The 11,098-nt window shown below is 41.9% G+C and overlaps 1 protein-coding gene across 2 annotated transcripts; it reads right to left on the reverse strand.

The window, feature by feature from the left end:
• Positions 1–884: 884 nt before the first annotated feature.
• Positions 885–5,159, reverse strand: LOC143110063 (fos-related antigen 2-like). 2 transcript variants are annotated; one of them, XM_076272897.1, is made up of 6 exons: positions 5,061–5,159; positions 4,704–4,760; positions 4,237–4,295; positions 3,661–3,903; positions 3,148–3,255; positions 885–2,736 (listed from the first exon to the last, which is right to left on the reverse strand). In XM_076272897.1, exons 4-6 carry the CDS (start codon positions 3,886–3,888, stop codon positions 2,251–2,253), a joined length of 822 nt encoding a protein of 273 aa, XP_076129012.1. In that variant the 5' UTR covers positions 3,889–3,903; positions 4,237–4,295; positions 4,704–4,760; positions 5,061–5,159; the 3' UTR covers positions 885–2,250. The 2 variants fall into 2 exon arrangements, with proteins under 2 accessions (XP_076129012.1, XP_076129011.1); XM_076272896.1 differs by lacking the exons at positions 4,704–4,760; positions 5,061–5,159 and having other exon boundaries at positions 4,237–4,692.
• Positions 5,160–11,098: the final 5,939 nt, after the last annotated feature.

The raw sequence follows: 11,098 nt of genomic DNA on the forward strand, positions 1-11,098 counted from the left end.
GGTCAAGGAGGCACACCAAACCAACTAGTGGGGTAGTGAGGCAATCACTCTTTTGTCCCTTTCCATGGAAAAAAAATAATAATTCAATATTCAAGCTATTTTGCTGCATGCGGTCATGATGATGTTCCTCGGATCTTTAGGCACTTCAATGTAATGAGAATTTTTTAAAAACATATATGATTTCCTGGGTGTCTGATCATTTTAATCATTTTCCAGTTGATGTTCCATGACTGGAATATTCCAGGTTTCCAAGGCTCGACTATCCAAACGCAGGGTATTCATTACACCAGATAATTAGAATACACTAGGTCTACACAATTTCAATTGGATTTGTTAGCAAAATGACAATTTCAACTAATGCAATTAGCTAATGGCAAAGGCTGCAATTAATTGTGTAACTCGCAACTCTGTGCCAATGGTTAATCTGGTTACATCTATGATTTTTATATTCATGTCATCCTCCTTGTGTGACAAACAGTGAAGGTCATTTCACATGAGTTCTGTGCTTCTCATGTACTATGCATGCTTACCAATCAGAAGTTGCACAACTTAAAGCAAAATTAATTAATTTAATTATTGAACTGAAGCTGCTTGACTTTCACAAATTATGACACAAATCATATCGTAATCCCGATATCTATCAGGAAAATCCCAATTAGATATTTTTTAAGATACACTAGGATACACATGCTTAGTTTAACAATGTCGTCTGATTTGGGATTGAACATGAATAGCAGCTATGGCTTATTCTCAGTAGGACACCCACTAGAACATGAATGAAGACCTTTCAGTAACACATAGCATTTCATCTCAATATTTTCTGTTTTCAAACAATGGAAAATATATGGCAAACAGTGCTAGTAGTCCCACAGAGACAAGTGCAATGACATATAACAATTATTTATTGCGCACGTAATAATATATCTAATGCAGGCACTGCAGTCTGTCAAGTGCATAAATAAATGGCTCTGAAACCTGTAGTCATATTTTCTGTATCTCTTTGGAAGGTGTGGTAGGCCTAAATTAAATCTCTAAAGTTAAACTGTATTGCAGGTGTGAAACCAACACATGATGTGAAATTCCCAGATCAAATTTGAGAGTGTGTATTCCCATCCTCACATCCTTTCTTACACTCATTTCAAGAACTACATGTACATACAAGATACAAACAAAGTATATTTACCTTTTAAGGTATTTTGTATACCTTGAAAGGTATTCACCTAATAAAGCATATCTATATATAGATGCATCTATATGTATAAATAAAGTATATTCACCTTATATATAGATATGGATTACAGTTTTGGGCAGCAATGACAGAAAAAAAAAATAAGAAGTAAATTTACAAACAATTAAAACTACATGGCTCAGATGAAGTACACATCTGCACTGGGTAATACCACCACCTAGTGTTCAAACATGGCTACTCACTTCACATGTACCGATGCTCTTGTTTTTGAAAGCCTACCCATACACCTATTCTCTACATCCTAAGAGCACACCTATGCAACTAGGTAATTTTGCAATGAAACAGGAATGGATTTTTCACTATCTATACAATTTCACTTTTGCATTGTCTATTATAAAGAATTTCACATTCACATCTTTAACTTAATTAATACATACCTCCTTAAGTTATTCATAGGGCTCTTATCTGAATGACAGGCAAAGTCTAACACGCCATATGTTGTTGCGTGGCCATAGGTTGTTAGGCCAACAATAAAAAAAATATTATTAGACTTAATGTAGACTTTGTGTAAGGGATAATGTATGGAACGCCGGTCATTATCAGGAAAATAAGTCCCGACAAGGCGAACCGGACCCCGACGCACCTCCGCTGGCAAATAGCTGACAAATAGTTTGCAACACACGCTGAACTTGAATCAAACATTGTTTAGAACACAGCTGATCAACCGTCTGCTTCCACTTTTTAATGAATTCCATTGCAAGAAGTGACCGGACTACTTGCGGAGTGATATGAAAGATGTAAATCAGATGTAACACACAAAACCCGTTGCCATTGACAGCGGTAATTATACGTTTGCAGCGGTAATTACATGAATTTTACCATAGGTTCAAGTCAATGGAGCGTTCTACTAGCATTGTGGGGAGCGGTATAATAAGTAGACTTAGTGAAGACTTTACCCGTCATTCAAAGTAGGGCCCATGATGTCTTTTCTGAAGGCCATAATAAAGACCATAATGGCTTAACTTACTCCCGTGTGTTTAAGTGGATCTTGGTTTTCCCTTTTAGAGTGAGGGTGAGCTTAACACCCTGACATCGCTATAGTGTGAGCCTCTGCTGTTATCAGTAGACTGAGCCTTTGTGATAGAGTTATTCAGCAGCTCGTCAGTGTACGACAGAGAGCTGTCTGTCTCCGAGGATGGGCAGTCGACGAACCTGTAGCTAAAATTGTACCCTGTGGCCGACTGAGAGCTGTATGCATCTTTGAGTTCATACTGGTCCTCGGTCTCAAGCAGAACTTTCCGCTTTAAATGGTAGAGCGCCCCCTCTTTGGCCTCCTCCTCCCGTTCTCGCTTGACCTCCAGGGGTGCTGTGCTGGAGCTCAGGGGCATGTCGGCGGGGTACATGCCCGAGCAGGGGGGCTCCTTCTGGGGGAGTTTGCAGACGGAGGAGTGGGTGGTGAGCAGGAGCTCCAGGCGGGCACGCTCATCCCGAAGGGAGTCCACCTGCTGGTGGAGGCTGGCCTGCTCCTGTTCCAGACGGTCTGTCTCCTGGGGGACAGAGGCATGTGCGATTTAACACATGCGTGTACACACACACACACACACACACACACACACACACACACACACACACACAGACACATATGCACAGATACATCACAGACACATACACACACACACCATACATTAGACACACATACACACGCACACAGTCTTATACACCACAGGCACATATACACACACCGTACATGAGACACATACACCCACACAAAAACTATTTTTATCACAGGTCAGCACTATCAAACTACTAAATCCTAAGGCACTTCATATGCATAGATAGATAGATAGATAGATAGATACTTTATTGATCCCCAAGGGGAAATTCAGGGATGCAATTTAGCCCACAGGGGCTCCTTCTACAAAAGGATCCTCTCCCAGCGCCAGGAGAGGACGACTCACCCCTTGCAGGAGGTCCGTCAGTTCCCTCCTCCGGTTCCGGCACTTGGCAGCGGCCAGCTTGTTCCGCTCCCTCCTTAGCCTCTGCTTCTCCTCCTCCTCGGGGCTCAGCTGGAGGGGCCACATAACACACTCTTCAGCCCACAGGAACAGAACAGGTGGGTGTGGAGATGGATGGATGTGTGGGTGGTGGATATATATAACTATATAGAGTAGGCTATATGTTGTGTTGTGAAGCACACCATATGTTTATTTTCACATTGACAAAATGTCGAAGTTGAAGGCTTTTCTCTCTCTCTCTCTCTCTCTCTCTCTCTCTCTCTATCTATCAATGACTGCTTTTGTATTTACATATGATGTAATGCTTTGGATAAAGGTGTCTACTAAATACCCTAACCATAACCATAAAGCAGATTCTTAAGGCTGTCAATGTCATTTAATAAACAATTTACATTTATATGTATGAACATCAAAGACTAGATATGAGACTACTGGTTTGATCTCTCCGTGACTTACCTGTTGAGTTCTCTTCCGCTGCCAACTGGTGTTTCCTATGGCGTGTATGACACCTGGCCGAGCATGTTCACTGTGGGTGGTGTGGGTGATGGGCCGGCTGTATGGGTGTGACGGAACACCGTGGCCTGACACGGACCCTAGGACAGCTGGCTGGACCATCCACTGTAGGTCCTGGCTAGAGGCTATTGCATTTATGGTGGGGACGAAGGCACTGCTGGGGATTGGCATTCTCAGGTGATTTATCTAAAGTACAGAGAGAGAGAGAGAGAGAGAGAGAGATAAAACGAAGCGATGAAGAGTGATCTCTTTTCACTGAAAACTGAACTACACCAATTACATCAATTATAAACTTTCACCATCTGATTTAAATTTCCCAGTTCCCAAGTGAGTCATGCCATGGGTAGGTAGGGCTACATGCGGTGAACTAGATTCACATGGACATGAATGAAGTGGAAATAATATTATGCACTATGAGCAACAAAGTGTAGCCTAAAGAATATCATTGCTGCAAAATGAATTATTTACAATTAAATTATATAAAATTATATTACATGTATAGCCTACTTATAAGCCAACCTGTTGTGCTGATGAGCTGAACTCGCTGAGGTCCCACGGCAGTTTTCTTTCGGCACTCTCTGTTGAGGTTGAAGGAGTATCCTTAAAGTTCTCTTGGCTCATGTTTGGCAAAAAAAAAACTGAACTATGTCAGCGGTCGGCTCCGATGACACTGAACTCAGCGTAGCATGACACTAAACTTCGTTTTAACTAAATAGGTTAACTTGAAGACGTAGAAATGTGATTCGAATAAAAATACATTAGGCTTATATTTTAGCTTCGGTATTGCCTGGCTAAGCGATACAATCTGACGTAAAAGTGTTCATACAACCGACAGATGATATGATTTATCGTACGTCCCTCTCATCTCACGAATCATGTGGCTGTTTCAAATAATGTGATATGAAGCTTGCATTTGGACTAAATTGCCGGCTGACGCATCCGTCCAAAAATGGGCAATTGCGTCAGAGCTCCGGAGTGTGGGTTACCTTGGTTTGGATGACGTCAAAGACGGCAGGATTTCCGTCCGTTGGTTGCGGAGGTCCCTACAGCAAATATGTTAGAATCAGATGCAACTGAGAAATCAATCAACAGGAAATAGCAACTATAAGCTGGAATCAGAACGCATCACAGATTGGAACGATGAAAGACATCTGCATGTGAAGGGAAAGCCATGGTTAGTCATGTTTCTGGCAGCATTGTGAAGCTTTTACAATTCTCCATGTTTCCTTTCCACCCCCATTTTGTACCAGTGGTTGAAATCATCAGTCACCTTCACTGATAAATTACAAACACACAGTTGTTTACAGCAAACCTCAGATATCTGACATAAATGTAATACTTACAACTGATTTTCTGTGATATTGTCCTTTTCCCCCTAGAATTAGGTCTCTGTGCACATCCACCTGTTCCTTCCTGTCATGGTAGCCTACTTAACACACACACACACACACTCTCTCTCTCTCTCTCTCTCTCTCTCTCTGTTTCCCCCTCTCTCAAGCCTTGTCTCACAGGTCATTAGATTCAGTCCTCCAGTGTTGGACAATAGAGAAGTACAGGGTGTACCCAGCTTAGTTCTACCCACCCCAACCTCTGTCCATTTAAAAATCTCCTTGCACACAAACACAACCCCGCCTGAACAGATGTATCAGTGCTTTTTCAGCATGATAGGGTCAGTCTCCAACCTGCCCGCAGGGAGGAAAACAGAATGGAACGATTAAGAAGCCTGATCTCAGTATTTGTGAATTGGTTTGGATGCGACTTGTTGTTGCTGATTGTTTTGTTGATGACAGATAGCACCAACATGTCAGCCTTAAGTTATTACAATCAGTTTGTTCTGTGTGGCTGGGCAGTGTGTGCCTATAGCCAGTACATCCACACTACACTGTTCTGATTAGCATAGCATGTTTGTGTTAACCATGTGGATGTGAATGCACTTTTTCGTCTGATAGAAACATGATTCCTCAGAGTACTTGTGCCATGTCTTATGTACTGATGGGATATAGTGTTATAGGGTTATAGTTTGCCCATATTTAATCTAAACACTTCACTGCTTTTGCAATTACAGTTTCTTTTGCAGGCCTTGCACAGCATTGAACAGACGGCATTGGGTTACACATTTTTTTCTGGATGTGTGTAGTTTTCTTTAGTAATCAGTTTCCTGGCTATTTGCTTTGTTGCAACCAAAATAATCATTGATGTGTAAAGAATACATGAAAAAAAGTCATTTCTAAAACCTAACATGGTGTGCTGTGGATACAGCGATATAGGGTCAGTCTCTGAGAGCTGATGTCTGTTACGACATGGATAAAGAGACATGTTGTATTTGTGTTCTAAAAGTGTATCTTCAGTTGCTTATACAATATAATCAGTGCGAAAAAAAACTAACAGGGAGATTATAAAAATTAAAAAAATTAAAATCTGATAACAGTCTGTATTTTGTTTTCAAAGATCTGGCCCTGAGAGCACAACAGAAGAGAAAGAAAATGCTTTGCTAAACAATATACCCAGAGACTCATCCACTTTTAAAACCAGATAGTGGGTAACGTTTAGGAACTGCCAGTTCTTCAACTGCATTTTGTCTTGGGTGTTTTTCCCCCTCATTATCTCTTATTGCTTTCTCATTTGTCATTTTTTAGTACAGCATAATGGTCTCTTATAGATCACCCCTTAAACTTTCTTCATTACTTTCCTGTCTTTTTTCTTCATTGATTATTTCTCTAGTGCTAAGGCCACCATGGAAACTAATGAGTACAAGTAACTTTTTATAGGGAGAAGATTAGAGTGGCAAATATGAACCTTGGTGTAACAAATGCTTATATCAGCAGAGTGCAGAGAAACAGTTCAGATTATTGATTACAGAAGAGTGGTAATGAGACACTATACTGATAAAGTGTTCTGCTGAATGCTGGAGTCTATTCTATTGCAATTCATTCTCGGCTACTTTTCTCCATACGCTCATTGATTAGTCACACGAGTCCGAGGAGGTCTGACTGCAGTGGCATTACAGTATGTACTGTCTGTGACGTGGGACCAGTCATCCCACAATGAGGAATTGGACCACATGCTTTGCATGTACTGCAAGGGGGGAGGGGTGGGGTATTTGGTGGAATTATCATATGGTATTCATATATACAGAAGGTTAATAGTGACAGTTCACTAATATTGCAATGCTTTAGGCCCTGATGAACACTAAACGGCAAGACTAAAAGGCATTTAGCATTTAGTCAGTATTTAACTAGATGTACCGCAGAGCGGTACAAAATATGACCGCCGCCCAGTCCAGCACATTTTTTCCACAAAAAGAAATCACGCTGAAAGGCCTATATGATTCTAACTGTCTCACTAAATTGCATTATCCACACTCAATTCTCACTGGTATCTGCTAGACAACAAGTACCAAAACATGATTAGTTCATAGATTTTACATGTAAAATTAATTTTATACAACCCCACCTCCATCTTGCCTGTTTATAATTCTGAGAAATTCTTGATTGTTTGTGTTATGTTTATGTTATGTGTGTGTGTGTGTGTGTGAGTGTGTGTGTGTGTGTGTGTGTGTGGGTGTGGGTGTGCGTGCGTGCTTGTGTTTGTGCCTGCGTATGTGCCTGTGCATGCAAGCGTATGTCTACTGTGTGAGTATGTGTCATACGTATGATTACTGTGAATGTATGTGTGTGTGTGTGTATCTGTTTGTGCACATGTGTGCACATGAAATGGGTTAACATGACCCCTGGAGGCAAACATACGGAAAAAAATGGTCATCCTAGGCCTTACAGTTCTCAAGATATTCACAGAGAACTGTGTCTGCCCTACCCTCCTTTCAGTAGGGCAGACACAGGGCGGTTCCATGCTATCCATGTGGGGGTACACGCCCACCAAGTTTCGTGTACCCCGGTCTTTCAGTGTCCCGGGAATCCTTGTTGGTGTACGTCACTAAATGTACACATAAATTATTTTATTGTAAGGCCCCCCATGAACGAAAGTACACAAAACTTGGCATGCATTCGGAGGGTGTCATAATGATCCTACACTTTTAATTTCGTGCAGTTTTAACCTTGTCAGCCAGAGATATTGTGATGAAAACACCTAATTTTTTGCTTTTTAATTTTTAACTAGGTGGCGCTATACATGAAATAAGTGGTAATGGGATGGGTTGACATGCCCCCTTAAGACCAACATACATAAAAAAGATGGACCTCCTAGGCCCTACGGTTCTCGAGATATTCACAGAAAACTGTCTCCGGCCACCTACAGGCCAGTTGGTGTATAGTAACATAAATTAATTTATTGTGTGGCCCCCCATGAACGGAATTCCACAAAATTTGGCGTGCATACAGAGGGTGTCATAATGATCATACACTTCCAATTTCGTGCAGTTTTGACTATGTTAGGTCACAGATACCTTCAATTACAACACCTCATTTTTACTTTTTTGTGTTTAACTAGGTGGCGCTATACATGAAATGAGTGGTTATGGAATGGGTTGACATGGCCCCTTGAGATCAACATACAAAAAAAAAATGGTCCTCCTAAACCCCCACGGTTTTCGAGATATTCACAGAAAACTGTGTCTGCCCTACCCTCCTTTCGGGGGGTCCAGTCAAGCGGGGGGGTTACAGATCAAAACGAAAAACGATGGTTCCATGCTATCCATGTGGGGTTACATGCCCACCAAGTTTCGTGTACCCCGGTCTTTCAGTGTCCCGGGACTCATTGACGGAAATTTGGGCATGCGAAAAAAAATAAATAAATAAATAAAATAAATAAATCTGACTAAACCTATATGACCACCGCTTCGCTGCGCGGCGGTCATAATAAAGACTTTTTATTTTTCATACAGGAGTGTTATTCTTCTTCTTAGAGTCCCTTTTTGATGGGCACCCTGTAGTTTTACAAGAAACATTATTGACCCAGGGAAGCATTCCCCTCTCTGTTCTTTAATAGCGATGCTTTTATTTGATTCTATTTCATGTATATGCAAGCAGCAAGGGGGTAGGGCATTTGTGCTTTTTGGCAGGGGCATAAAAACAGGGATGGTAAACAGACCACCTAAAATAGCCAAGCAGCAGACAATGTGACACGGATGATGACATAGAGACATTCACCACTGCTGCGTTTCAAACGACAATAATACTCTATATGCTATTAAGCATTTTGAAACAAAGGAGTTACCCCAAGGTGACTCAACTTGGGGTAGCCCAATGATGAAGGGTCAGAATGTATTCAACTAAAAGCCAATCTCTACAGTGATGACCCAGTATTGCAGATATGCACTTGTTTAGGTGCGGTTGCACACCGTGCGCTTATGACGGGGCTTGCTTGAGCAATACAAGCATGTGTGGGCGTTTTTGTCCACAGGCTTTCCTGTTTCTCGGTGAGAAAGACTGGAAAGGAGTTACTACACTGTTATGCAGAACAACAAAATACACAGAGGCAGCTTTGAGGAGTGCAGCTCGTAAGTGGATGCTCCGAGGAGAAGTAAAGAATTGAGAGAGAGAGAGAGAGAGAGAGCCGATGGGGATCAACAGAACGACAGTGAGAAAAAAAGATGAGAGAAGCTGCCAAGAAATAAAAAGCATTCAGATAATGGAAGAAAGACCAGCAGCATGGGGATTAAGCACAGGGGTGTGTAGAAAGACCAGCAGCATGGGGATTAAGCACAGGGGTGTGTAAAAAGACCAGCAGCATGGGGATTAAGCACAGGGGTGTGTAAAAAGCAAAACTAAATAAAACATACATAAATACAAAAAATAATAATAAGTAAATGAATGCATGGATAAATAAACATGAGCGTAGCGGTTGACAATGAGGAAAGGAGGAAATGAGTGTCGGAGAGAAAAAGAGTGGGCTACTGTGAAGAAATGAAGGAGACAAAATAGAGGAAATGAAAGCATAGTATGAGCAAGAACACAAGTGTGAGAGAGAGAGAGAGTGAGGGGAGGGGGGGTTGAAAGAAAACAGAGCCGCTGAACGGCGAGAGATATAGTATGTGTGTGGGAGGTGAATTGTGTTTGTCCGCACCATTATGAGATGGCAACCTGGGCTCGTTCACGTCTTGTAAGGTCTTCCAGAGTTGTAGCGTACACCTCAACAACACAGTTACTTCAACAATCCTCACTGTTCATGATGTATGTTGCTGCCATGAATAATAGATCATGTCTGCTTGTTAAAGCCCACAGCATTGGCATTCAACACAATTTGAGGCCTTCCACTTTGCTGTAGAGAATAGCAACCATCCTCCATTACCTTGACCTCATAGAATTCCCCAGTGCCATGGACTGGGCTCCTCCAACTACCAAGTCAATATGCATGTAGTCCAGCAAAATACATTGGTCGCTGATTGTAAATGTCAGCATGTATATATTTAGTAATAGTTTAACTTTAAATATGGTTTCTTCGGTATTTAGAGCAGTGTTTGATACATTCGAGTGTGTTTCATCAGTACTTCATCAGTACAGGAATTCCAGCGTATTTAACCATATCAAATTCCAGAATGTTTCAATTATAATATTGTTTTTAGTATGTGATGGAAACTTATTGGAGTAATATCTTATCCCCACGAAAACCCCCCAAAAACAACTGGTCCTACCTAGCTTGAGTTGCTGCAGAGATGTATGTGAAAAAATAGCTGGAATTCTCCTTTAATGTATGCCTTGATACTGTGCATATGTATATGTAACGGAGGCGAACTGAGCTGGCATGCTATTTGCCCGTGTAAATCCTCACAGCCTAACCTTAAAGGGACACCAGGCAAGCCTGATGCTTTTTCTCTACGAAACTCGGTCTGAAGCTCTTTTCCTTTTCTTTGCATCTTCCGTCAACGGTTTTCGCTGCTTCTTCGCCGGCTCTGCCATTATACACACGTTTGCAACAATCGCTAGCGTTTCGTTAGCCTGCCTCTCTGCTGTGGATGCAGGATGTAAACTGATCCTGCTTCGGTCGGCGGGTACGATACATTGAACTTGCAAGCGGGATATTCTTCCTACAGGCAGTAGGGGCGGGCGAGAGAGTCTTCATTTGCCCTGTAATGAGTCATTTAACCATATACCGACTTACGAAGATGAGTAATTAACACGAAAACGTTGCCTGGTGTCCCTTTAAGAACGCTTCTAACCGCTGAGTTGGAAGCCTGGGCTTTTAGCTGAGTGGTTAGAGCGTTCGACTCTCATGCCGGTGTGTGTTGAGGTGGCGGGTTCGAGGGCCGTGAGTGGCGGACAATTTACGACCTCTGTTACAGTGGTGCCGTGACCCGGATCATGGGAGTGAGGATTTAGGGAGGTGAATGTAACAGAGGCGAACTGAGCTAGCATGCTAGTTGCCCGTGTAAATCCTCACAGGCTTAACCTTAAGAATGCTTCTAACCGCTGAGTTGGAAGCCTGG

This window comes from Alosa pseudoharengus, unplaced genomic scaffold (genome assembly GCF_046254945.1).
Source record: "Alosa pseudoharengus isolate Yale_2024_CS ecotype anadromous, Long Island Sound unplaced genomic scaffold, YU_APseudo_1.1 YU_APseudo_1.1_scf_7, whole genome shotgun sequence".
In the NCBI taxonomy this organism is placed as follows: domain Eukaryota; kingdom Metazoa; phylum Chordata; class Actinopteri; order Clupeiformes; family Clupeidae; genus Alosa; species Alosa pseudoharengus.